The sequence below is a fragment of the Protopterus annectens genome, chromosome 4.part1, assembly GCF_019279795.1.
Source record: "Protopterus annectens isolate FY-2018-M chromosome 4.part1, PAN1.0, whole genome shotgun sequence".
NCBI lineage: Eukaryota > Metazoa > Chordata > Ceratodontiformes > Protopteridae > Protopterus > Protopterus annectens.
Genome location: NC_056734.1, coordinates 688,436,017 through 688,463,896, shown reverse-complemented (window position 1 = coordinate 688,463,896; position 27,880 = coordinate 688,436,017). Strand labels below are relative to the sequence as shown.

The window sequence follows — 27,880 nt, the reverse complement described above, 5'->3', positions numbered from 1 at the left end:
CCGCCAGATTCACAAGACGGTACTTCATTCAAGAACCGTGCAGGTACTGAACATGCAAAAAAGGAGGCTATCCAAACAAATGAAAAATCAGTTCACAATCGTGCCCATGAATACGGCACATTGTTCTGCAAATGAGTTTGTACTGTGTGTGAAAAAGGTAATAAATAAAGTAGTAGAAGACAAAAAAAAGAAAGAAACGCAACACCTAAGTAAATCCACAGCTGTTGGTGTTCAATGACATTGACAATAACATTGACAATAAGTAAACATAGCACTTCAAAATACCATGGGTCCAAACATTAAGGTCTCATTGTTGCTTACGCAAAAAGGTGTATGTGTCTAGAAGTAAGCAAAAATCAAGTCAGACCACAATGCAGAACCTGACAAAAATAAAACATACAAATCCTGAACGAAACTATGCAAAATAAAAATAAAAATAAAATAAGGTAAGGTAAGGTATGGGTCAAAGTACAGCGAAGCGCTGCAGAGGTCAGAAAACCAATGTTTACTTATTTGTTTCTTGGTGAAGCCAAAAATGGCGACTCTTTCCTGGGGAAAACGAACAGCAAACCCTGGTAAAATGTAATCTTTCAAAGTCACTTTTTTCACACAAAAACACAGTAAAATTTACTTTAAGACACCTAAAAAGTAAAATAAACAGTTTTTCCACAGCAAAAAAATGTTTTTCAATTACTTTAAATAACTTTTAAACTGACAGGAAAAAAGAACATTCCCATTTAAAAGTACAGTTAAGTCTCTTGACAATCTGTTGAAACAATATTCTCCTAGCTTAAAATAACCTTCCTAAACAGGAAAGTACAATAAAACACTTTTTTTTTTAAATAATGTGAAAGGTTTTCGTTTTTCCCCAAAGAGAACTCATCTGTCCAGCAAAGGAACAGCAAAAGCTGACCATTGATCCTCAAAAGCCCACAGAGGAGAGTATTGTTCAATGGCAGGAAAGCTCTGAAGGACTCGGAGTGCAAACCTATCTTTTTAGTCAGTTCGAGCTAATGGTTTGGGCACATGGAAGGTGCCCTGACGCTTTGGAAGCTGGCTGGTTGTTATATCCTTGGCAGGATATAACCTATACAGCTAAAGCTACTACAGCAGTGATCAATATGATGAACATCATCAGCTTCAACAACTGATGCAAACTCTTAAAGGCAGTCCTATTAAACATATATTACTAACTGGCAAAATTTTAATCATCCTTGTTTCTCTTCAGAAGACCAAAAAGAAAAAGCGACTTGAAGTGACAGATGTCATTAAATTAAAGCTGCACAACATACATTGATATGCAGCTTAATAATATAACATAAACAGTAATGAAATTACATCAATTGTACATAATCACTGCATCAGGAAACTGATATCACAAAAGCAAACGTCAGACAAAACATAGAGTCAAACTGATGGTTGATGTCTTTCAATCTAAATGCCCACCTTAAAAGTGTACCTTTAGATCATGCTGCCTGATATTACACTCCTGTGACTGCTATCTTCAAGTGTTTCAAAAGAATAAAGGCACTCTTATAGCATACAGTCACTGCTACAGAAGTCTGACCCAAAAGCAGATGTATTTTGTAAAGCTGAACCCATAATGCAATGATTATGAAAAAGACAAAAAGGAAAGCAATACCGTCTATGTGACCAGTAAACAATGTTCTGAAACAATACATAAACGTGTGGTGCAGTGAATGAATGAATAACATACCTCTCAACTGTACCGAATTTCTCGTTTTTTACCGGTTTTGAGGTCCAAATTAATGGGGTGCCACGATTCCCAAGTGGCACCCCTTTCGTTCCGATTTTCCTGGCCCCCCGTCTTTTGTAGACTGACGTCATCGTGTGGAGGCATGCACGATGATGTCACGATGTCAGCTATACGAGCAGCCAGTCAGCCTGTCAGATTTCAGCTGAGAACTGAGCAGGCAAGCCAGCCGCTAGTGTCGAAGTCACAATAATCACTTCGCAAGCAAGACAAATACATTAACATACACACCCCTGCAGACCACGTAAATCAAAAGAAAATGCATTTGCAATTTTGCATTGCATATATTACAGTTACATCTCATCACACACACACTCACACACAGTAAGAAGTTAAACTTAACTCGTCTCCCAACTCTCCCATGAGTCCGTGACCCTCCCGTCCTGTCCCTTTCCAGTGCCAAAATAAATAATTAATATGCAGTCAGTCAGAAAGAATAAAGAAGTTATGTACTCACCATAACGTTCCATGTATGTAGTCCATCTCGACGAACATTATTACGTGTGGGTTTGGAGCTGATCCTCGGCTCCGACTCGGCCGCTTAGAAAGCCTGAAAATGTCTGATTGGCTCGTGACTAATAGGTATCCCATGGTGCATGCGCACATTTCCCAGATCTTGTTTGCTACTAGTCTATCAGGAAAAGACAGGAAAAAGGACAACGGTCCAGAAGAATAAACTGTAATAAAAAGCGCCCTTGTGGTATAAACTACTGTAGAAAAGGAAAAACTGTATCCAGATCCTCCAGGAAGGGGGCTGGTGGGTGGGTTCATAATAATGTTCAGTGAGATGGACTATATACATGGAACGTTATGGTGAGTACATAACTTCTTTATGTTATGTAATCTCGCCTCCATTATTACATGTGGGACAGCGTCCCTAACATATTGAATGGGTAGCTCACTGGAAAATACTCCTGAGTACTGTGGAACCAAACAATAGGTGTCCTGGCTTGGAAAGCAGCAGAAGTAGGAAAAGGACCTGGTGGAATGTGCTTTAACTTTAAAGGGTAACTCCTTTCCCTGGGAACTGTAAATAAAGGAAATACAACTAAAGATCCAGTTCGATAGTGTAACCTTGTAAACTGGCAAGCCCATTCTCGCCTCAGCAAAAGAAACAAACAGCTGTTCTGATTTTCTAAATCCGTTGGTCCTGTGGATATAGAAACGCAGTTGTCTATGCACATCCAATTGGTGGAATGTATACTCTGCTTTACTGGAGTGATTAGGGAAGAACACTGGCAATTAAATTGTTTGGTTTAAGTGAAATTGAGAACAGACTTTACGAATAAAAGAAGGGTTAGTCCGGAGAGAGACCCTGTCTTTGTGAAAAATTAAATATGGAGGTTTAACAGACAGGGCCTGTAATTCAGAAACTCATCTGGCTGAGGTTATTGCTACCAGAAAAAGAGTCTTCCAAGACAGGAATTTCAACTGACAACTATGAGCTGGTTCAAAAGGTGGCAGAGTAAGTCTAGACAAGACTAGATTCAGGTCCCAAGGAGGAATGGGGTTTTGCACAGGAGGTCTTAACATCATGGAACTCCTAAGAAAAGATTTGCAGTTTGTGAGACATAAAACTGGAATCATTAATCCCCACATGAAAATTAGATATTGCTGCTAGCTGAACTCGGAGTGTAGCAGCCGCTGAACCCTGGTGAAAGAGTTCTGAAAGAAACTCTAGAACAATAGTAATGGGAGCTGTAAATGGATCAACTTCTCTGTTGTGTGCCCATATAGAAAATGTCTTCCATCTACTGTGATACAATTTTCTAGTCGAAGGCTTGTGAGAAGAGGTAATAATATGAGTTACAGCTGGAGACAGATCATGAAGCCTGACTAGTGATGGAACTGGAGCCATGCTGTCAGTTTGAGAATGTGGAGACTGAGGTGAAGAGAATCTGACATGTGTGTCAAGAGGTCTGGCACTGGGTCCAGAGTCCATGGGTAGTCTAACAGGTGAGGCCCAAGAAAAGGGAACCAAATCTGACGAGGCCAGTAAGGAGTGATGAGGATCATCTTGCTTCCCAACAACATTGCTTTCTGTATGACCTTGAGGATGAGTGGAAAATGAGGAAAAGCATAAAGGAGTCCCGGGGGCCAATCGTGGACTAGTGCATCTCTTGGAGACTCTCCCTGAGGGGGGGATGAGAGAGAAAAAGGTGCTGCATTTGGTGTTGATGGGGCTGGCAAAGAGGTCGCAGCAGGGTTGTCCCCACTTGTGGAAGATCATACTGGCTATTTTCTGGTTCAAGGACCATTCGTGAGGTAACAAGACAGCCCTGCTTAGCTTGTCCGCTATCATGATGGAAGTCCCTGGGATATGCATTGCAATGAGAAAGCATTGGGAAGAAATCGCCCAATTCCAAACTTGTAGGACCTCTCGACATAAGGGGTATGATCTGGTACCCCCTTGTTTGTTTTGATACCAGACCACCGACATGTTGTCAGTCTGGACAGCTATCGGCCCTAGAGGGAGAAAGTGGTTAAGTGCTTGCAACCGCTCTCATCTCTAGGACATTGATATGCAGATGGGCCTCCTGCTCTTGCCATGTGCCTTGGACAGTCCTGCCAAGATAATGACTCCCCCATCCTATCTGAGAGGCATCCGTGGTCACAGTGGCAACGGGTTGGTGCGGTACAAAGTGAGTCCCTGTGGTAAGATGACCTAGTTGAATCCACCAGCGTAGGCCCTTTTTGCAAGAATCTGTAATCAGAATCTGATGATGTAGAGGCAACTGCTGAAATGACCACTGGGATGACAGGAGCCATTAGAGTATTCTCATATGTAGTCTTGCTAAAGATACCAGGGTTATGGTCAACGCCATAGTTCAGAGAAGCTGCAACACCACCTTCGCTTTGACTCTTCAAAGGGGAAGTATCCTGTAAATTTGTTGCACAAGATTCTGTATTCTGCCTGTAGGTAGTCTGGCTGTCATATTGACCGTGTCTATGTTTGCTCCTATAAAAGTTATAGACTGAGTGGGCAAAGTAGAGGATTTTTCCCAGTTTATCGAGATTCCCAACTGGGAACAGAGCTTGATTGTGGAATCTCTCGACTGAACTAGGTGATGCCTGGTGGTGGCGGTCAGGAGCCAATCATCCAGGTATGGAAAGACTTGGATTCCCTGATGCCTCATATGAGCTGTCACTACTGCCATGCACTTGGTGAACACCCGGGGGGGCTGTGGTGAGACCAAAGGACAGCGCCCGAAACTGGCAATGATTGGCTTCCAGCCGGAAGAGTAGGTAGCTCCTTGATGCTTTGTCCATCATTATGTGGTAGTAGGCATCCTGGAGATCTATTGAGCACATCCAGCTGTCTCTCCCTAACAGAGGGAGTATGGATTGTAGAGTGACCATTCGGAACTTGGACTTCTTTACATACTCGTTTAACCTGCTGAGGTCTAGGATGGGTCTCCGGTCCCCTGTTCTTTTTGGAACTAAAAAGAACCTGGAGTATGTTCTGTATCCTGTCTGGTCTGTTGGGACCTTTTGGATGACTCTTTTTAATAGCAGCTTTTCTATCTCTATAGCCGCATGATCCTTGTGATTGGGTGGTACATCTGGGATCCTTTTGGGAGGGCGTGGTGGAAGGGAAAAGGGTATAGAGTAACCTCTGTTGATAATGTCTTGTACCCACTTGTCTCGAGTAAGATTTAGCCAGGCTTCTGGGTACAAGGACAGGCGACCCCCGACCGGCTCCAGAGACGCACAGTCGGGTTCCACATCAGGAACGCTGATAGGGACGGTCACGAAAGGAATTGCAACCTCTCTGATTTTGTGGGCCTCCCCTGCCTCTAGGGCGACGTCTACCATTATGTCCTCTTCCTCTACATCTATAGGAGGAATTACCCTGTGTGTCCTGGAAAGGTCTCTGTGATTTCTTGAACCACATTTGGAATGTACCTCACAAGACATCTGCAACAGCTGGAAAAGCCACAGAAGTACCTCACAAAGAGGATTACTGGACTCAAACAAATACCCTACACTGATCGTCTCAAAAAACTCCAGCTTTACTCCGTAGCATATCGCCTACTCCGAGGTGATCTCTGCCCAACATATAAAGCTGTGTCAAACCCAGAGCTGTCGGACATGCTACACCTAAAGAAATACCAATCCCTCCGAGCTACACGCTCTAGGGACCTAAACCTTGTCACCACAATAAACAGGACATGCTGGAGGGATAGATTCTTATCCCAGAGACTTCCCAAACTTTGGAACAGGCTACCCATCTATGTCAAGCAAAGTTCTTCATTAGCACTCTTCATGAAAAATCTTGATGAGTGGATGGGAAATAGGAAATACACCCCGGGGATCACTTCTGTGTCTCTGCTCAACAGTGACACAGGAAAATAACTTTCTTGGGTGGCATAAGCCAGGGAACCTTGTTGGCTAGGCTTACGTAGGCCCGTGGGCCGATAGCCTAGTACCTACCTATGAATCTATGAACCTATGAACATTTTGCCACTCTTCTGACCTTTAACGTAAGGTCTAGAAGGAACGGTAAAATGGACTCCCACGGCAGAGAGAGTCTTTCCTTCCAGCTCACACCTGGTGAGGGTATCTTTCACCTTGGGTCCAAAAAGAGAGGATCCATCCATGGGAGCATTGGTGAATGTAGACTTGAAAGGCTCAGCAAAGTTGCACAGATGCATCCAGGAATGTCTCCTTAAGGAGACTCCTGAACCCGTCGCCCTACTTGCACCATCAGCTGCGTATGAGATCAGCCGTATGGAGGAGTTAACAATAGATGTGAGAGTAGCCAACTGAGCCAACACTGTAGATGGGACTGCTTCAGTAGAGGTACCCTGAAGAGTATCTCCTAACTCCTTTAGGAGATCTCTCTGAAGTATTGTAAAATGTGATAGATAGTTCAGCGATCGGAGTGTAAAAGCCGCTGAAGAAAAGATATGCTTCCTGTTCCTATCCATCGTTCGGGATTCCTTATTAGGTGGATGGATAGAAGAAGAAGTCTCTGCTAGCTCCTTCTTAGTGTCCGCTGCCACCACCATGGCATCAATACTCCTGGATAAAAACTCTTTGTCTTTAGCGGCAGAAAGAAATTTATTCGGTCTCCTGGGGACCGGTTCCACGGCATCAGGAGTCTGCCATGCTTTCTGACTCACAAGATCCAGTAATTCGTCAAATGGAGGAGACACCCATGAAGCTGAGGGTTGAGACCCAAAAGCCTTCAGGTACACTGACTCCTCATCGAACGGGGTTAACAGTGGGCCAGCCGCCTCTCTGCCTGAGGATCTCCAAAATGTCTGCAAAGGAGACATCTTCAGAGGACGACTTAGGGGACCCCTCTGACTCATCGAGGTCAGTGTCAGATGTGACAGACTCATCAGGGAAGTCTACATGCTTCCTCTTACATGATCTCTTCCGAGGGGGCTCCTCAGCGGGGTCTTCTGGGGAGGTCTCGGAAGATTGGGGATCATGAGGCTGTGAGTTTCTACCATCCCAGGGGAGAGAGGATGCTGAGACCGTAGTCGGCGCTTGAGGGAGTATAGCATTGGTACTCCTACGTGGTACGGATGAACTATCCAACATGCTCCTCATCCTCACGAAGACCGATTCCTCCGGCTCCGAAGGGAGCGTAGGTGCTGATGGCTCCAAAGGAATCGGCTCTGAGAACGATGTAGGGTCCGAGCTCACTCTGGCTGACGCACCAAGAGGAAGACTCGGCACTGAAGAGGTTCGGTTCCAAGTGTCTCCCTCGGGCCTGACCGAAGAGCTTTGGACCCTAGACACTTCGGACGGCGCCGATAGTGTCGGAGCGGAGCTCGGCTCCGAGACAACCACACGGGGTGCTGGAGCTGAGGACACCACTATAGTCGGTAATGACAGCATCAGCTCCAAAGACCCAATCTGAGTTGGAGGAGGAAAAAGAGCAGGATAGGTAGCAGGAATCGGCTCCAAGACAGAAATGGTCAAAGCCAATAAAAATTTTGGCAAGGCCGACAACTTAAGGAGTCTGAGCACCACTCTCTCTATGTCTTCTTCAGATAAGCTCCTGGAGGATCTGGAGGACAGTGTTGGAGACCTCGCTCTCTGCAATATAAGTGATTTTAGAGTAGGGGAGACCAGTGGAATGTCTGTAGACCGGCTCCGAAGAGGACTGCTAGTGATCGGCACTGAAGCACTTGGTGCCGATACTGCAAGGTCCGTGTCCAGAATCTCAATCGGCTCTGAAGACAGTGGAGCTGAAGAGACAGAGGCCAGCTCCGATTTTGGTAACTTCTGTGGAGGTTCAGAGACAGAAGTTGAGGCTGGAGAAGGCCTTTTTGATGTCTTGCCCTTATCTTTTCTAGAAGACTGCGACCTAGCAGAGGAGGAGGAAGAACTGGTCTTCCTTGAAAGAAGGGTTTAACATACCTTTTAGGATCAGCTTATTCTTCCGTTCCTGGAGCACTCTAGGGCTAAAGGAATGACAAAAGAGACAAGTTTCTTGAAGATGTATGGCCCCTAAACAGTACACACAGATGCTATGTCCATCAGTGATAGACATTTTTTGTGAGCATTTAGTACACTTTTTAAATCCTGACTGTTTATGCTCTTTATGTTCTTTGGACATAATGGCAGTAAAGAAAAAAACAACACACTCACACAACAAGAGAGGAACTAGATCCTCTAACTTAAACAGATCCAGCCCTAACACTCACACAAAAAATAAAAAGTGGTTTTACTAGGTTCTCTAACTTAAACAAACCTAGTGCAAAGGAAAAAGGGAAACAAACTAGCACCTCTAAGTTAAACGGTCTAGTCTGAAAGCACACACTCATGGGAACCACACACAAAAGGCCAACAGGCCCCAAAATTTTATAAGCAGTAATAAGTCAAATCCGGTTAATAGACACCATAATAAAGCTATCAGCAATCAGTATAACACTTCACACGAAGCCAAAAACTCCTGAAAAGTAGTAATAATAAAGAACTATATCATTTAGCCATAGCCAACCAAAAGAAGCTTCCGACTAAAGAAGCGGCAAACGAGATCTGGGGAATGTGCGCATGCACCATGGGATACCTATTAGCCACGAGCCAATCAGAAGTTTTCAGGCTTTCTAAGCAGCCGGATCGGAGTCGAGGATCGGCTCCGAACCCACACGTAATAATGGAGGCGAGATAGGACTACATAACATCATAATTTTAGAAATAAAATCCTTTTCAGGGAAAGGGTTCAATTCACATCTTCTCACCCCAGGGTCCAGGCAGCTGAGCAGCTCATGAGTCATCACTCATCATGTCATGTTAGTAATGTTACAAGATTCAGCATGTTTACACATTCTCTCTCTCATGATCACACACACACACACACACACACACACACACACACACACACACACACACACACACACACACACACACACACACACACACACACACACACACACACACACACACACACACACACACACACACACACAATGTCAGTATAAGAACTCCCATGACCATGTCTGTGACTCCCCGTGAGTGACCCCTCTAGTCTCTTTCCAATTACAAAAGAAATAATTAATATGCAGATAATTTCAGTTTTCAGCCCTTCATTCACCCCGTCCCCAAGCAGCTGAGCAGCTCATGCTAGAAAACAGATCAGCAGCAGCAGAATAAGCATTAAGACTCGTCATCACTCAAGTCGACTCGACTCTTTAAAAGGCAGCTGAGCTAGTGAGCTTAGCTATACAATTACAATGCTGTACACGCTCGCTAGATCAGAAATTCAGAATAAGAATTTCAGAAATAAAAATCCTTTTTGACTTCACCCCCACACAGCACAGCAGTAGGTAGGGACAAGGTCGAGACTAGAGAGAGATAGATAAATATTTTAGTACGTAAGTAAGCATTATTAAGCAACTCCATCTCCACGTTTACCATATAAACCTAAGGCTTGGCTTGGCTGTAGGTGACACAGATGAAGTCGTCGGAGATCCATATTTTGTTTTGCCCATTTGCCAATGCCATTGCTGTTTGCAAGTTAACTTTTTGCCCTACTAGTCTGACTGAGTCTCACTCAGTCTCAACTCAAGAAGATACTAGGAGTAAAAAAGTTAGAACTATGGGGAGGGGAGGAGAGATGGGGATAGGAATTGGAAACAAAGCACAGCACACAGAGCAGCAGATCATAAACAGAACAGTGACAGCGTGCCACCTGTGAGTTGTGTCTGCCTCGTGGTTACATGAAACTTAATTATTACCCAGCCAGGACCAGCCCAGCCATATACCCTTTAATTTAGAGCAGATTGCACTTGCAGGTTTACAGGAAATCCAGCACAGACGGTATGTGCGAGATATGTGATGATTGAGTAACGTGAGCCCCACGTGCACTGCTGCTGCTAAAATGTAAATAAACAAAGAAGTAATTAAACTTACTACTTTGTTTATTTACATTCAGCAGCAGTGCATGTGCTGACTCATCACTCATCACACGTCTCGCACACTGTAACCTGCCTGTAGCCTAGGGGATAAAGAGAGAGGAGCGGGCTGGCTTGGGACAGATGAGACAGCAAGACAGAAGAACACAGAAGACGTTACAGAACAGAGAAGCCTGGGCTGCCTTAGCATTTGACTGACATTGAGCAAGCACCAGTGAAAGTCCAGCAGCAGCACCAGCATTAAATTTGAAGATTTAATTTTGATTTGAAGCAAGTGTACGGGCTGGCACAGTTGAACAGACAGAGAGAAGAGAGACAGTGTTTTTGTTTTCTTTTTTTTTTTAATTCAAAATAAGTGTTTTCTTTTGTTTGTTCATTGCTTGGCTAAGTTGGCTTGCAAACTGTTGTGCCAATTGGTACTTGCTAATGCTAGCTAAGCTACTTGGCTCAGTTTTTGTTGACTTGGAGAAGTAACTTGTACTTGTTGAAGTTGTTGGCAATTTGGCAAACTTGGTTGGTGGCAGTGGCACCGTGGCAGACAGTGCAGCAGGCAGGCAGTGGCATTTGGATTGCTTGCACTGCAAAAGTGAAGGGCACTGAGGCTCTCTGGCCAAACCAAACAGTCTAACGGACTCGGAGCTGAGCAGTGGTGAGGGGTAAATTAATTATCCTGGTCCAAGAAAGTCAGGACGGTCATCATTCATCTTTCTTCATCATGAAAAAATGTATTTCTTCTGCTGCAGCTGCTGCTTCTTCCCCCAGCTCCTCCTGCACCTATAGCAGGTAAAATAATATAAAGGCTAAATAATTACAACTGATTAAGAAAGAAAGAAATGAAATGCTTTGACTTTCAGTCACAGCCATACATATGTTTCATGTATTCATAATTTTTTTTTAATTCGATAGTTCTTGTGTGAGTAGTGCTATGGTAATTAATAGTCTGTTTTTATGTATGTGGAGACATTTTGGGCCAGTCAGTTGCTGCGTAGTCCTAGCTGGAAGGATTTGTGTATTTTATACTTTTGTGTATTGTTATGGTTATGTAAATTGAAAGTTGATCACACTGGTAAGGGCCAGCAGGTGATTTTACCCTGAAACAAGGGGCTATTGCTCTGTCTAGTGGCTTGATGATTAAAGTTGAAAGGGTTAGCAAAAGCTAAGTTAACAGATTTGTTTTTTTAAGACAGGGAGGGAAGGCCATTGTCAGCAGAGAAGTTTGCAGTTATGATTAGGAGAGCATCGGGGTCCCAAGACATTGAGCGGTACAGTACCCATTTGTTAAAGACTGGCAGGAAGTTTGACTTAGCCAGGGAAGGTACGTTGATTTGGTGTATTAAGAGGGTAGGCTGATGGGTGTACAACTCATTTTTTTGCCTTACATTAGGTATGCAGCTTAGTAATTTGTGTACGATCTGCTGGCTTTGTTAATTGTTTGTTATTTTCTTTTACAGCCTGGAAGAAGGTTGTTCTTTTGGGACATTCATTCATTCATTCATTGGGCATCTAGAAAAGCTTCAGTAAGACATTGATGTGTATATTTGGGCCTTGATTCAATGAGCTATTTAGCAAGGACACTCAGGTTTGAAAGGGGACATTTATTGGGTATATTGAAAAAAGTCTAGGCAGTGTGTGTGGCGTATCCCACTTTTTATTGATGCATCTAGTGTGCAATTACTTGAGTGTGGTACCAAAGTATAAGCTCCTTTCATTAGGGACAGGTGTTGATTTAAAATAAACTTCCTGTTGCAGTGTGATTTAGTCAGTCCTCACTCCTAGGTTTGGTTGGAGGACAACAGTTAGCGTTAGGGCAATTAATACCATCAGGAAATTGATTAATCATAGGGTAGCAAGGGCAGGAGCATCTTTAGGTTTCTTGGTGCTGAAGAAGTGGAATTTTACTGATAGAGATCCCTTGTGGTTTACAGAAGATGGTGTTCACCTAGTGATATAGGTCTGGGTGTATTTGACGTGCATTCTTATAGTTTCTTAAGGATTTGATGGTTTATACTATAGAAAGGAAGGGAGAGCAGGCTGCCTTTGGCAGTTGTTTTATGGCGTGAGCAGGGTATTATGCTGTTCTTGGATGAGTTGACTTGGTGTAGGTAGTAATTGGTTCTATGGCAATGCTATCAAGATGGGTTTATACAGGAGGTGATCATTATCCCATGCTGCCACTTTTGGTACTTAATTGTTGCTGATTTACCCTATTCTTCATAGTGGTGAAGAAAACATTCTACCAAACTACCCATGATGTATAACTGAACCTGATGTTATTATTGCCTTAAGAACATAAAGTGAGTATGTGTATGTTATGATTTGTTTACAATAAATTCTAGTCACTTATTTTATTGGTATTTTCATCATCTCAGATTGGGGATTCATGGACAATTACTTTGATGGGTAATTTCATAGGTTTATAGGTGTATACTACACTAATGAGCACTGGGGCCTTTATAAGCCTAGTCAAGCATCCCAACTGTATCCTGCAAGTTTATGTGCCTTAGAGGTTATTTTAAGAAGTATATGTAAGCTGTGTCAAGATTTACATGCTGCCTCTGTCCATTATAGACATAGGTGCTAAACCTGGGATGTACCTCCAATTTCCCATCCATTGGTCCAGGTTACTTTTGAATAGGGTTATGGTAGAGCTCTGCTTCACATAGATATGAAGCCTGTTCCAGAGAAGTAGAATACTGTAATAAATAATCTGTTGTTCTGGCTTATATTGTATGTTATTTAAAGAAGGCTGAAGGCAAGGGCAGCTGCACCCAGTGTTATTTTTCTATAAGAATGTTGTATTTTAGTTTTGCACAAGTTCAAATATTAATATATTAATAAACAGAACATGCCGGAGGGATAGATTCCTGTCCCAGAGACTTCCCATACTCTGGAATAAACTACCTATCTATATCAAACAAAGCTCCTCATTAGCACTCTTCAAGAAAAATCTTGATGATTGGATGGGAAATAGGAAATTCACCCCGGGGAATCACCTCTGTGGCTCTGCTCGTCAGGGGCACAGCAAAATAATTTTCTTGGGTGGCAAAAGCCAGGGTACCTTTTTGGCTGGGCTTGTATAGGCCCCAGGGCCGATAGCCTAGTACCTACCTATGAATATAAATAAAACACTATTGTTCTTCTTCTTATTTTGTGTTTCATGATCATACTTTGAATGTCTGTTCTTTCAGTTTGCATTTAAAAGTTAGTATCCTACAATTCCATTGGTGTGGATGGGGCTACATAATTATATATGCAAATTTTATGTTAATCAACGTACAGATTTGTACCGATTTTTCATGGGACTTGTCCAGATTTTTGATGTTTTCAGGTTTAGAGGTATGACGACAAGTTGCATAGATGTAATTTTCCATGTCATTTTCTTCCTACATGAAAGCACAAATACTAATAATATTATTCAGGTACTGTTTCCTTGGACTGGACACTTTCTCACATAGCATAACTATTCAGCAACTAGAAGTGACATCAGGGAGTTCACTATGAATATGGAAGGTTGCATATATAATTACCACAGACAGGCTGTGGAAGGAAAATAAAAATAACAGAAAAAAAAAACATGCTAGGCAGAAAAAAACTGCACCCATTCTTAAGTCCAAAAATGCTTTACAATGGAGTATAACTGCACTGCACTCATGCTTCATACAATGACTGTTGTCATACTTTGGTTCAAAACGTATCTCATGATGACGTCATAATGATCTATTTTATTAACTATGACTGTAAAGCTGAAAGGGATAGTCAATAACATAAGGAAAAAAACAACAAACACTTTAAACTTGACAGGAAACATATGGCTAAAATAATACGTACAGAAACTGTCCCTTTGAAATCTTCCTTGGAGTTACTTTCTCAGTGTCATTCTTCTGTGAATAAAAAGTATCAGCAGTTAACTTTCTAAGAAGCACAATGCACTAGACTTCAACAATATAAATGTGTAGTAATTTATTATGGGCCAAAATTAAATTCTTACATTTGTAATCTTGCAGTGTTCACAAGATGGTCGGATGTAAAATTCTGTAGTCAAAGAAAAGAAGCTAATCAGAACATGTTTAGGTTATTTTGCTATTTCATTCATTTCCTGATTACTTGCTTAATCGTATCTGGAATCACAGAGGAGTCAGAGCCTATCCCAGCACTCACTGGATGCAGAGCACAAAAACAGTCTGGATAAGACATCAATTTACTGCAAGATGAACGCACAAACAGACACACACAAACAAAAAAGCACTCGCTACTCTTGCATGTAGCATGCACACCAATTGGTCACTTGAAGGATTGCTAATTCAGCTATGGTGAGTTTTTGCACAATGGGAAGAAAAAATAAGTTATGTTCTCATCATAATGTTCCATCTGTGTTATCTGCTTCAATCTTCATCAACCTGTGGGGTTACAGTTCCGTCTTTGGAACTGACTCGGCCGTTAGCAAGCTAAATTTTCCGAACTAGAGTTCCTCCTACCCTACCCATAATCCTTCACTCTCTTCAGATGCTTCAGATCAGGTTAGCTGCCAATTTTCTTAGAAGAGAGAGTATATATTTTAAAATAGAAGTCTTAAAGGATGCTCAGGAGCTCAAAACAGGGACAACAGTTCCTAACACTATCCATCAGGTCCTTCAGATACTAGGAAAGGGGAAAGGGGGGAAGGAAGGTTAACGAAGACTGAAGCAGACAACACTGATGGAACATTATGGTGAGTACACAACTTCTTTATCTGATATTGTCTGTTCAGTCTTCATCAACCTGTGGGAGAGAGTCCCCAGCTACATAGATCTGGGTGGCCTTCATGGAAGGATATTCCGAAGCACTGCACAGCCAAATGCAGCCCTAGTCCTCGAGATGATATCAAGTTTGTAATGTGTGATACAAGTGTAAGAATTTGCCCATGAAGCAGCTGCACACATGTCTTCCAAAGAGACCCCAGACTAAAAAGTCTGAGACGTGCCTATGGACCTTGTGGAATGAGCTTTAACTTGCCATGGTAAGGGAACATTCTTAGAAGAGTATATATAAGAGATACAATCCCACAACCATCTAGTTATGGTAGTTTTGATAACTGCTTTCCCAGGAACTAACACTGAAAGCACAGTTGTGTGCACTTATCATAAATGTAGATGTTCGAGTGTATTCACTGTTGCAGTCATCACATTTGGGTTATCTGCTTGCAGTAGCCCTCAGTCGGCCTGATTATCAAAGTCTTGGGTCCTGCGTCGGTTGCTGTCTCATCTTCCATGAAGTCAGGTAGTCAGGGGTATAAAGCATGCAGCCGACGCCATTACATCAGGTTTTCTTGGCCCAGATGTCAGGTGCCCCCCTAATGGGAGGCAATTAAATATATATATATATATATATATATATATATATATATATATATATATATATATATATATATATATAGGTTCATAGGTTCATACTAGGCTATCTGCCCAAGGGCATTTATAAGCCTAGCCCATAGTTATTTGGCTTTCGCCACCCCTTTAGTTTGAATAAAACTATGCCTATTATTTTGCTGTGCCTCTGTCAAGCAGTGACACTGAAGTAATCCCTGGGGTATATCTGCGATCCCCCATCCATTGGTCAAGATTCCTCTTGAACAAGGCCAGCGAGGTGCTCTGCCTCACATGTACCGGGATTTTGTTCCACAGCATAGGGAGTCTCTGGGTGATGAATCTGTCCCTCCAGCACGTTCTATTAATAACCGTGTCAAGGTTTAAGTCTCCGCCCTTGTGGTTCTGAGGGATCTAGATTTTTTGAGGTGAAGCATATTCATCAAATCAGGGTTTGACATGGCCTTATATGTCAGGCACAGGTCACCTCTTAGCAAGCGGTATGAGACTGAATAGAGCTGGAGTTCTTTCAGTCGGGCAGCATAAGACATATTTTTGAGACCCTTTATCCTTTTGGTGAGGAACTTTTGGGGCCTTTCCAGCTGCTGCAGGTGTCGGGTCAGATACATTCCAAATGGGGCATTGTACTCAATCATAGGTCTAATGAGTGATGAGTACAGGGGGGGCGATGACCTCCCTTGATCTAGATGTGAATCCCTTCATGATCAGGTGGGCAATGTAGAAGGTTTTCCTAACCACTTTAGCAACGTGAGTGTCAAGCGAAGGCTACTATCAACCTGGGTCCCCAGATCCCTGATGACTTCTTCTGTGCTCAGTGGATTGCCACCTATATGGTAGCTAGGGGTAACCTTGTTTTTCCCGAAGGGTATGACTATGCATTTCTTGGCATTTAACTTTAGGCCATGGCTCTGGCACCAGTTATCCGTTTCTGTGAGGCCCTTCTGAAGGATATCTGTGTCAGATGTGTTTTCGACTATGGTGCCCAGTTTGCAGTCATCTGCAAACTTTGTCAGCCATAACCCTCCTGTGTTTGCTTGTACTTCAGAAAAGTAGATGCCGAACAAGAGTGGACCCAGGACTGAGCCCTGTGGGACACCACTTGTGACAGGCTTTGAGTCTGACATGGCTCCAGCAACTCTGACCCTGTGGGTTCTGTCACTTAGCCAGTTTGCAACCCATCTTGTGATGTACGGGTTTACATTCAAGCTGATGAGTTTTTCGATGATACCTGAGTGGGGTATTGTGTCGAAGGCCTTTGCCAGGTCAAGGTAGGCTGTATGGACTGCCTTTCCCTCATCAATGGCCTAGGTGACTGTCTCAAAAAAGTCAACCAAGTTTAAAAGGCATGATCTGCCTTTGACAAAGCCAAACTGGGTTGGATCCAAAGTCTGCAAGTTCCCTATGTCTTTATTTATGAGTTCCATTATGATCCTCTCCATGGCTTTGCAGATAAGGCTTGTCAAGCTAATGGGATGGTAATTTCCAGGGTCGGTGGAGGCACCGCCCTTGTGAAGTGGGACCACAGTGCCGTCGCCACTCCTTGGAGTGCGTATCCTGAGGTGAGGCTAAGATTAAACAGCTGTCCTAACTGTGGGTTTAATTCCTCATTGAGTTCATGGAGCACACAGCCGGGGACACCATCCGGTCCCATGGATGCTGTGTTTTGCTTTGGAGAGAGCAGTTCTCACCTGGGCGTTGGAGATGTTTGGGGGGCTACAATCCTCTGGTATAGATATCTCTCCTTTTGGGGGGGGAGGGGGGGAGAAGTTTGCACTGAACCTGTCAGCCAGTATGTTGGCAATGTGTGTAGGTTCAGTAATCTTCACATCATTTTGAACTAATTCTGAGCATATCTGGGAGTTTCCTTCTAGGTTTCTAACATAGCTAAAGAAGGCCTTATGATTGTCTTTTGAGTCCTTGGCGATTTTTCTCTCAAAATTTGCCTTGGATGATTTTATGAGAGCTCTTAGTTTTTTACTTATAATGATCAAAGGTGTCTTACCTTTCAAGGATTTTGCTCTATCTTGTAGTAGCTTCCTCCTTTTGTTGTAGAGCTTGTTTATGGCTGGGGTCCACCAGACTGGACGATTGCCTTTGGTACAAAGAGTCTTAGTTTTGTTTGGGATTGCCTGATCCATGCAGTCCTGTAGGTGCTGGTAGAAGGCATTTGTAAGTGATTCAGCGGTTTGAGTGATATTTACCACTGGCTCAGGGGCCTTAAAGGAGACCACACTAGTTTTTAGAAGTGTGAAGTCGGCTTTTGAGAAGTTTTTCACTGTGGTCTTTTTATTTCAGGTGGGGCGGGATGAGGACCTCCAGCGAGATTAGTTTATGATCTGATCTCACCAGTGAGGGGTATACTTCCGGTGTTGAACATTGTGATCCCATGTTCGTGATGATGAGATCAAGTATGTTTTCTCCTCTTGTGGGGATGGTGACTAGTTGTTCCATGGCATTTGAGTTTATGAACTCCAGGAACCTTTGGGCTAGAGTGTTTGGGCTTGAGTAGTGTTTCCAGTCTATATTAGGGTAGTTGAAGTCACCTAGTATGATGGTGTTTGGAGATACATTTATCCCCTCCATTGTTTTCAGGAAGGCCATGTGAGGTTCCTGTGTTTGAGAGGGTGGCCTGTAACATGCTACAAATTGCAGAGCAGTCTTGCCTATGGTTAATTGCACCTGGATGGTCTCCGATGCATCGTGCGTTGCCACCAACCTTGAGGTGTGGGTGTCCTTTATGAATATGGACACCCCCCCCTTCTTGGTGTTGTCCGGATTTTGGGGCGGAGCATGATATGAGGTGAAACCTGCTAGTGCTGGGGTGCTCTCAGGAGCCTTGAACCAGGTTTCTGTCACAGCACAGACATCGATGTTCTCCATACTGAGAAGGGCCTCGAGTGCGTGCATCTTGAGATTGAGACTTCTGGCATTGAGCAGCATTACCCTTAGTTTTTTTACTTTTTTGTGTTCTAGGGTGGTAGGTTTAGAATTTGAGCCTTGCCTAAAAAAGGCACTATGGGGGTGGCAAGAGCCTTTGCCAATATCCGGAAGCCTAGGGGTGACAGGTGCAAGCCGTCCCTTGCAAAGCAGCGTGGCTTGTCCAGCATGTCATCCCAGGCAGACAGACATTGGATCCCCTTTGAATGACACCAGAATTTAAGCCAATTATTAAAGCTGATCATCTTATCACTGTATTGTGGCATCATTCTAGGTGAAGGTAGGATACTGCTCAAGGTCAGGGTCATACCTGCATGGGCTACATAATCAGAGAGCTCCTCAATGTCTCTTTTCATCTAGTCCAAGGAGGTACGTCTCAGGTCGTTGACACCAGCGTGGACAATGACTGAGTCGTACTTCTACCTGCTGTTGAGAGACCTGAGTGCTTGTGTTATGTGGCGGATTCTAGCGCCCGACAGGCAGCTTATTGTGACCTTCTCCTTACTCAGTCTGGTGAGCGGGACGTCAGTGTGTCTGACTATGGAGTCACCTATGACAAGTATGTTTGGTGTTGTATTTGGCCTTAAGGGCAGTGACTGCTTTGCACACTGATTTTGTTGTTTATGTGTTGTTTGTGTGGTGTATTGAGTTTGCAGTTGCTTGGGTGTCTGCTTTGGAGGCCTCTGCTGTTTAGGTAAATTTTACTCAGAGCCTCCGAGTATGTCTTAGTGTGTTTATGTGTTTGATTCAGTGGTGTGGTTGAGTTATGTGAGACTGGTATTGTGGTGTGTGTAGTTGCCTTCTCCTCTTGCCTGGTCTTGCCAGTCCTGAGTTGAGAGAGCTCAGCCTCCAGTCTGGCTAAATAGCTGCATCTCTCACAAGTGTTAGTGTTACGTGGGAGGAGGAGAGGGTTGTCCGTGTACATGAGGCAATTGTAACATTGTCTCAGAATTCCCAGATTCACCAACTGGGCAGGAGAGGATGCCAGCATCTGACCCTTCGACATGCTAGAAAGAATTATGAGTTGGTATGAGACAGAAAAGTAGTGGGCTTAGCAGGGAAGTGGGCACTTCTGGGGGGTTTTGCTAGTGAGAGATTTGTATAATATAGGAGTGCTTGACCTGCAAAGAGAATGCTTATAAGACAAGGGATATGCTTATAAGACAAGTGCTGAGCTTTTTGAGAAGAAAAAGCTATTTGGAACAAGTGCTGCACTTTTTAGTGTAGGTGTAAACTGTTTATATATATATATATATATATATATATATAGATATATATATATATATATATATACATATATATATATATATATATATATATATATGTATACGCAAAGTTATTCCTCCAACAAAAAAGCAAATACACCAAAATGCTTTTAAGCATAGTAAAGGAGAATAGAGGTATAGCCAAAAGAAGTCAGGGGCTGGAGGGAGGGTAACCAGGACTGCAACAGTGAATACACTCGAGCATCTACATTTATGGTAAGTGTACACAACTGTACTATGTTCTTTGTGTTTCATTGTTGCAGTCATCACATTTGGGTAGATTCCCAAAGCTAAGGATGGGAGGAGGGATTTAGACAGTATTAGGACCAGCTATAAGGCCCTGCAAGACTGCAGTGGCAAAGCCAGCTCTGGAGTTAGAGAAAATTGGCAAATGGTAATGCTTGATGAAAGTATGTACAGAACTCCAGGTAGCGGCTTCTAGGATGTCCCTAGTAGGGACACCTCTGAGAAAGGCTGTAGAGGTAGATGCAGCCCTAGTTGAGTGTGGTCTTATCCCCTGTGGGACATGTTTTCCATGGTGCTTATAGCAGAAATGAATGCAATGGCCTATCCATTTAGAAATGGTTTGCTTTGAAATGGCCTTCCCGTCTGCCCCTGCAGCAATGCCATCAGCAGTTGTTCAGATTTCTTTTGAGGTTTAGTCCCGTCCAAGTAAAATCTAAGTTGTCTGTGCACATCTAAGGAGTACAGTATCCATTCCTCTTTGTTCTGTGGATTAGAAAAGAAGGTTGGCAAATGAATGGACTGATTAAGAGCCACACTGGATACTACCTTGGGCATGAAGGTGAGATTGATCCTGAGGGACACCCTGTCCACATGAAAGATGATGAAAGGCTCCACTGTCATAAGGGCCTGTAATTCAGATACCCTTCTTGCTGATGTGATGGCTACAAAGAAGGCTGTTTTCCAAGAAAGGAATTTCAACTCTGCACTTGTAGCTGGCTCAAAAGGGGGCAGAGTGAGTTTTTCCAATACAAAATTTAAGGTCTCAGGCTGGAGCTGGGGCTCTCCTGGGTGGTAACCACAAAAACAAACACCTCCAACTCTCCAAAATGGTAACTTTGAATACAGAAATACTGGAACACAACACGAACAGTAAACTGTTTGATGAATCAGTATTTGTGTATTCAAAGCTCTCCTGGGTGGTCTTACGTTTTTGGTCCCTCTGAAGAACTGCTTGAGCAATGGATGAGAGAAGATGGGTGGTTCTGTGTTGTAATGAGCTGAAATGGCAGAGGCATGAATTTTGATGGAGGAAAAAGAAAGGCCCTTGTGAAGCATCTCAGTTAAGTATTGAAGAATCTGAGGTAAACTGGGCACTGCTGTGCCCATCCCTTGAGTTTGGTTCCAGGAACAGAATCTTTTTTATTTTTCAGCATAAGATTTTCTAGTACTAGGCCTCCTTGCCTCCAAAATGACATCCAACACTTGTTTACTGAGGGATGGTAATGGAGAGATTAGGTAATTAGCCAGACTGCCAGGTTCTGGGTTTGAAGCTGAGAATGCAGAATCTGGCCCTCCTGCTGGGACAGCAGGGTAGGGGTCTGAAGCAGGTGCCATGGAGCCAGCAGTGACACACTGCGCAAGAGGGGGTACCAGTGTTGGCTTGGCCAGTCTGGTGCAATCAATATCATCCTTGGTTTGTCCTGTTTGATCTTTAGTAGCACTTTGGAGAGGAGAGGCAGAGGAGGAAAGGCATAAACTGACAGATTTTTCCAGCTGAAGGACAAGGCATCCACTTTCCAAGCTTGTTTGTGGGGAGTCCTTGTGCAGAATTTGTCCAATTGGTAGCTCTTGGGGGAGGCAAACAGGTCTATATCTGGGCTCCCCCATTTATTTATCAACATGTTGAAAGTCTTTGGTTCCAGTTTCCACTCGTGTGGGTCCATGAGATTTCTGCTTAGTTCGTCTGCCAGTGTATTTAGTTTTCCTGGCAGGAATTGAGCCTGTAGGTGCACTTGGTAGCTCAAGGCTGTGTTCCACAGAGCCATGGCTAGTCTGCAGAGAGGTTATGAATGGGTACCCCCCTGCTTGTTTATATACCACATAACAGTGGTGTTGTCCTTCTTTACCATTAAAGGACAACTATGGGAAAACATTTTAAAAGGATATATTGTATAACTTTTCCTTAAGTTTGGCTCATTACAAACCTGTATGTACCAGACAGAAGTAGTCACTATAAATTTGCACCCCTGACTGACCTCCTGGAGGCAGACATCCTGATGAGAGTTTGTTTCCTTCTAAAGAAAAATCTTCCCTGTGATACACTGGGAGTCCACTGTTTCTGAGATTACAGTGCCCATAGCTGGGCCGTCATATGGCAGTTCCATTCACTTAGAATTGAAGAACACAGAACAGCAGCTAACTATGAGAGGCCTTAGTGAAAGCATCATGTACTGTCATGCAGTGCCTCTTACAAATGTGTTTCTTGCTGATGTGTTACACATTCTGTGAAAAAAGATTCCACAACTAGCAGCTCATTACTGAGAAAACAGACTTTTTTAGGCATTCAACTTGCTCCACAACAATATTCACGTATCACATACTTCAGAAAGTCAGTGTGCCACACAGACGCAGACCTTAAGGCTAAATAACACACCAAATACACTAGTAATAGGAGACTCTATTGTCAGGCACATTGACGTCCCGCTCACCAGAATGAACAAGGAAAAGGTCACTGTAAGCTGCCTGTCGGGTGCCAGGATCCGCCACATAACACAAGCACTTGGGTCACTCCAAAGCAAGTACAAATATGACTCTGTCATTGTCCATGTTGGTGTGAATGACCTGAGACGTACCTCCCTGGACTACAAGAAAAGAGACATAGAGGAGCTCTCTGATCATGTAGCTCAGGCCAGTATGACCCTGACCCTGAGTAGCATCTTGGCCTCACTAAGAATGATGCCACAGTATAAAGACAAAATGATCAATTTTAACATTTGGCTAAGCTATTGGTGTCATTCAAAGGGGATCCAGTGTCTGTCAACCTGGGATGACATGCTCGACAAGCCACGTTGCTTCACTAGGGACGGCTTGCACCTATCACCCTTAGTCTTTCGAATACTGGCTAAGACTCTTGCCAACCCCATAGTGCCTTTTTTAGGCAAGGCTCAAAAGACAAACCCACCTCTATAGACAACACAAGAAACAAAAAACTAAGGGTAATGCTACTCAACGCCAGAAGTCTAAACCTCAAGATGCACGCACTCGAGGCATTTCTCAGTATGGAGAAAATCGATATCTGTGCAGTAACAGAAACCTGGTTCAAGGCTCCAGAGAGCACCCCAGCACTACCAGGATATAACTCATAGCATGCTTTTCGGCCCCAGAACTCGGACCGAAATACAAAAGGCAGGGGATTATCCATTTTCATCAAGGATACCCACACCTCCGGGTTAGTGGCACTGCACGAGGCATCGGAGACTATCCATGTGCAACTAACAGTGGGCAAAACTGCTTTTCAGTTTGTAGCTTGCTACAGATCACCCACCTTGTCCCAGGACCTCCACTCGGCATTCCTGAGAACATTGGAGAATATGAAGGTCTCACCAAACACCATGATATTGGGTGATTTCAACTACCCAAACATTGACTGGGAAAACTACTCAAGTCCCAACTCCTTTGACCAACGGTTCCTGGAGTTTATAAACTCAAACGCCATGGAACAACTGGTCACCACTCCCACAAGAGGGGACAACATATTGTACCTGGTCATCACCAACATGGGGGCTCAATGTTCCATACCAGAGGTAAACCCCTCGTTGGTAAAATCAGACCATAAACTAATCACACTGGACATCCACATCCCGATCCCACCTCCAGCCAAAGAAACCACTGTGAAAAATTTCTCAAAAACAAACTTCACACTTCTCAAGACCAAGATGGAAAGCTTCAAAGCCCCCTGGCTAATGGAAAATGCTGCCCAAACCACAGAATCCTTTACAAATGCATTCTATGAGCACCTACAGGAATGCATGGATCGAGCCATCCCAATAAAACCACGACTCACTCCTCCAAAAACAGGAGACCAGTCTGGTGGACCCCGGCCATGAATAAGCTATACAACAGAAGGAGGAAACCATTACATGATAGAGAAAAATCCCAAAAAGGGAAGGCATCCCTGATCAGTATTAGCAAGAAACTACACTCCCTCATAAAATCATCAAAGGCCAGCTTCGAAAGAAAAATCAACAAAGACTCTAAAGATAATCAAAAGGCCTTCTTTAGCTACGTCAAGAATCTAGGTGGCAACTCTCAGTTCTGCTCTGAGCTGGTGCAAAATGGCAAAAAATACACTGAACCTACTGACATTGCCAACATCCTGGCGGACAGGTTCAGTGCAAACTTTACCCCCCTTCCCCCCCAAAAGGGCCAGTGTCTATCCCAGAAGAATGTAGTTTCCCAGACATCACAGACACACAGGTGAAAGCAGCCCTCTCCAAAGCAAAAAACACAGCATCAATGGGACCGTATGGTGTTCCGGGCTGTGTCTTGCACGAGCTCCAAAATGAACTGAACCCTCACATAAAGTCACTGTTCAAACTCAGCCTTACTACAGGATATGTACCCAAAGAATGGCGTACAGCAACAGTTATCCCACTCCACAAAGGTGGCGCCACAACGGATCCAGGGAACTACCACCCTATAAGCCTGACTAGCCTGGTCTGCAAAGCTGTGGAGCGCATCATCATGGATCTCATAAACAAAGACATTGGGAACCTCCAGACACTGGACCCTACCCAATTCGGCTTTGTTAAAGGCAGATCTTGCCTCTTAAACCTAGCTGACTTCTTTGAAACAGTTACCAAGGCCATAGATGAGGGAAAGGTAGTCCACACAGCCTACCTGGACCTCACAAAGGCCTTCGACACAATACCCCACTCTGGCATTATAAATAAGCTTACCAGCTTGAATATCAACCCCTATGTCACAAGATGGGCTGCAAACTGGCTCAGAGATAGAACCCACATGGTCAGAGTTGCGGGTGCCATGTCTTGACTCCAAACCATTTACAAGTGGAGTCCCACAGGGCTCAGTCCTGGGACCCCTCTTGTTTGGTATATACTTCTCTGAGGTACAGGCAAGCATGGGAGGACTGTGGCTGACCAAGTTCGCAGATGACTGCAAACTTGGAGCCATAATCGACTCTGCAGCTGACACAAGCATCCTGCAGAAGGGTCTTACGGAGATGGATACCTGGTGTCAGAACCATGACCTCAAGCTAAATGCCAAAAAGTGCATAGTCATCCCCTTTGGGAAAAACAAAGTGCCCACAAACTACCACACAGGTGGTAATCCACTAAGTACAGAAGATGTAATTAGGGATCTGGGTACCCAAGTAGATAGTAACCTCTCCTTTGATAATCACATTGCCAAAGTGGTTAGAAAAACCTTCTATATAGTCCACATAATCACGAAAGGGTTCACATCTAGATCAAGAGAGGCCATTGTGCCCCTCTACTCATCGCTCATCAGGCCCATAATTGAGTACAATGCCCCATTTGGGATGTACCTTACCAAACACCTGCAACAGCTAGAGAGACCCCAAAAGTACCTCACCAAGAGGATCGTGGGCCTCAAACAGATGCCCTATGCAGCTCGTCTAAAGAAATTCCAGCTCTACTCAGTTGCTTACCGCCTACACAAAGGTGATCTCTGCCTGACATACAAGGCCATGTCTAACCCGGAATTAATGGACATGCTCCACCTCAAGAAATCCATATCCCTTAGACCTATACACTCCAGGGATTTAAACCTCAGCACAACAATAAATAGGACATGCTGGAGGGATAGATTCATATCCCAGAGGCTTCCCTCGCTCTGGAATAGAATCCCAATCCATGTTAGGCAGAGCCCCTCACTGACCCTCTTCAAAAGAAATCTTGATGAGTGGATGGGAAATCGTAAATTTACTCCTGGGATCACTTCTATGGCCCTGCTGGACAGAGGCCCAGGAATCTAATCTAAAAGAGAGGCGAAAGCCAACACATTCTGGTTAGGCTTATAAATGCCCTAGGGCAGATAGCCTAGTACCTACCTATGAACATATGATCTGCTTGTGTTCCTTCTCAAATTATTCCTCCCATATTCCCACCCTCAGCCAGCAAGAGTTTCACATTTTCTGCCCTGCTAGGTTTATCTAATTTGAATGACAATGCACATCAAACAGAGTTGCTTTCAGTCAGCCTGGTGTGCCTCTAAAACTGTTCCCTCACCTCGCTCCTTACTGCTTTCATCTGAATAGCACTTTTACAGTAAATCAAGGTACAAATATCCTTATTGTAAAGGTGTCTTAGGTATTCCTCTAAACATGCCTGTGACATACACAGATAACAGTTAATCTCAGCACTGACAGATTTAGCTATGTCTGCCAAAGCATACTCTGATCATTATGAATAGTCATATTTGCCTTGGAGAGATGTGCAGTATTCTGCACTTTTATCCCTTAGGCATGTCACTGATGTGTCCTTCTACTTGTAGTTGCTACTACTTTTGTGTGCACATATGCATTGCTGGCATGATGTTATTCAAGCAACTTAAAATATTCTTTACTTCATGCTATGCACTGCCTACTCTCGCTGTTCCAAACAGTGTGTATAGTGTTCTTGCTCACTCTCAAATTATTTTCTTTTCCAGGTTGCCACAACATCCTGTTCTATGCATCAATATACAGAATGTAACATTTCCACAAGAAGCTACATAAACCAGAATTCCTCTAACAGTATGTTTGGTGATATTGAAGTGTATTAACCCACCAGATGTGTAGTAGTAAGCCTCGCCCAAACCCCGCCTGACACATTGCAATGTAATTAATATTGCAATTACTGAAAGCAACCCAATGTTTTATTGTAGACATCCACTACCAAAAAAGAAATGTTTTACTAGGGGCATAAAACTAAAATGCCTGTTGTACATCACATTTCAGTCAGTCAATCGGGCAGAGTTCACACCACAAATCTGTTTCTCTAAACTATACTGCTATTAACGGCTGAATATGTTTGCAGTACCAGCACCGTTGCACAACCCACAAGAGGGGTGCAGGGGGGCTTGCCCCCCTGAAAAAGGAGAACGTAATAATTTCAAAGAGGATGGAGTTCGTTGTGTACATGGATTCCGTGTCAATCATGGTGTATTTACATACTGAAACTCTACCTGCCTCCTTGTCAATCAAACAGGCCACACCCATTTCTGCGCGAACTAACTGGTGGGTTAATACACTTCAATATCGTAGTATGTTTTGTACAACAGTCATTTTTGTGTAATCATAACTGTTGCAATTCAACCATTTGAATTTATTCCTTACAGCAGGGAGCAAGCATGAGAGGTCCCTTTTCCCCAGGAACATCAACAAAACAAATGAACTGCAAAGAAGTGTTTGTAGGATTATACACAAACTCCAACTCAATATGTCTCACAGGGATGGTCTAAGTCTTTTAAAACAGAAAAAAAAAGGATGCAAAGGGCAAACTTTGGGTTATAAATAGCTGAGCTAAAAAATCAAAGTACATTCAAGCCAGGAAATGTATAAGAGCCCATGGCCACAAAATGCATAGCAACAAAAATAAGAAATTCTCTAGAATTAGAATCCAGAGCAATTATGTTAACACACACTTCAGCTATGTTAGCAACTACAAGTGCATAACTTGTGAAGCCTGATGAATAACAAAGAGTCTGACTTTCAGTACAGGAGGGGGCAAGCTGAGCTGACAGGTATCATGCTAAGGAGATGAATTCATTATGCAGACATCACGACTCCTCAGTGAATAACTTCAGCTGACTGTTCTGCAACAGAAGATGAAGAAGGTGTGATGTATATGAATGGGAACCCTAACTCACAGACAGTGGCTTAGCATATTCACAGGAATCCCAACAATAGCATCAGATGTGGCAAAAGCCGAATCATTTAGTAAACCAGTTTTTAAACCAAAAAAAAAAAAAAAACATATTAATACTTAAATAGTTCTTGTGACACCAAGCAGTTACATATAAGCATAAACAGGTCATCATTGTTGTGGTTGTTGTTGTTGTATCTTTCGGCTTTTCCAGGTTAGGAGTCACCAGAGCGGAACTCTGGTCCGCTAATGATTGGCAGTAGATTTTTACGTACCGACTTGCCAGGCCTGACCCACAAAGTACAGTTTTGTA

At 43.4% G+C, this 27,880-nt stretch overlaps 1 protein-coding gene across 2 annotated transcripts in view; it reads right to left on the bottom strand.

The window, feature by feature from the left end:
- Positions 1–27,880, bottom strand: part of LOC122801015 (NACHT, LRR and PYD domains-containing protein 1a-like) — a 1,015,111-nt gene that overhangs the window by 600,697 nt on the left and 386,534 nt on the right. For both annotated transcript variants that reach the window (XM_044070467.1, XM_044070468.1), the window contains 2 exons: positions 14,138–14,181; positions 13,978–14,030 (listed from right to left, as the gene is read on the bottom strand). In XM_044070467.1, the coding sequence (XP_043926402.1) occupies positions 13,978–14,030; positions 14,138–14,181 (97 nt within the window). The remainder of the gene's footprint in view (positions 1–13,977; positions 14,031–14,137; positions 14,182–27,880) is intronic.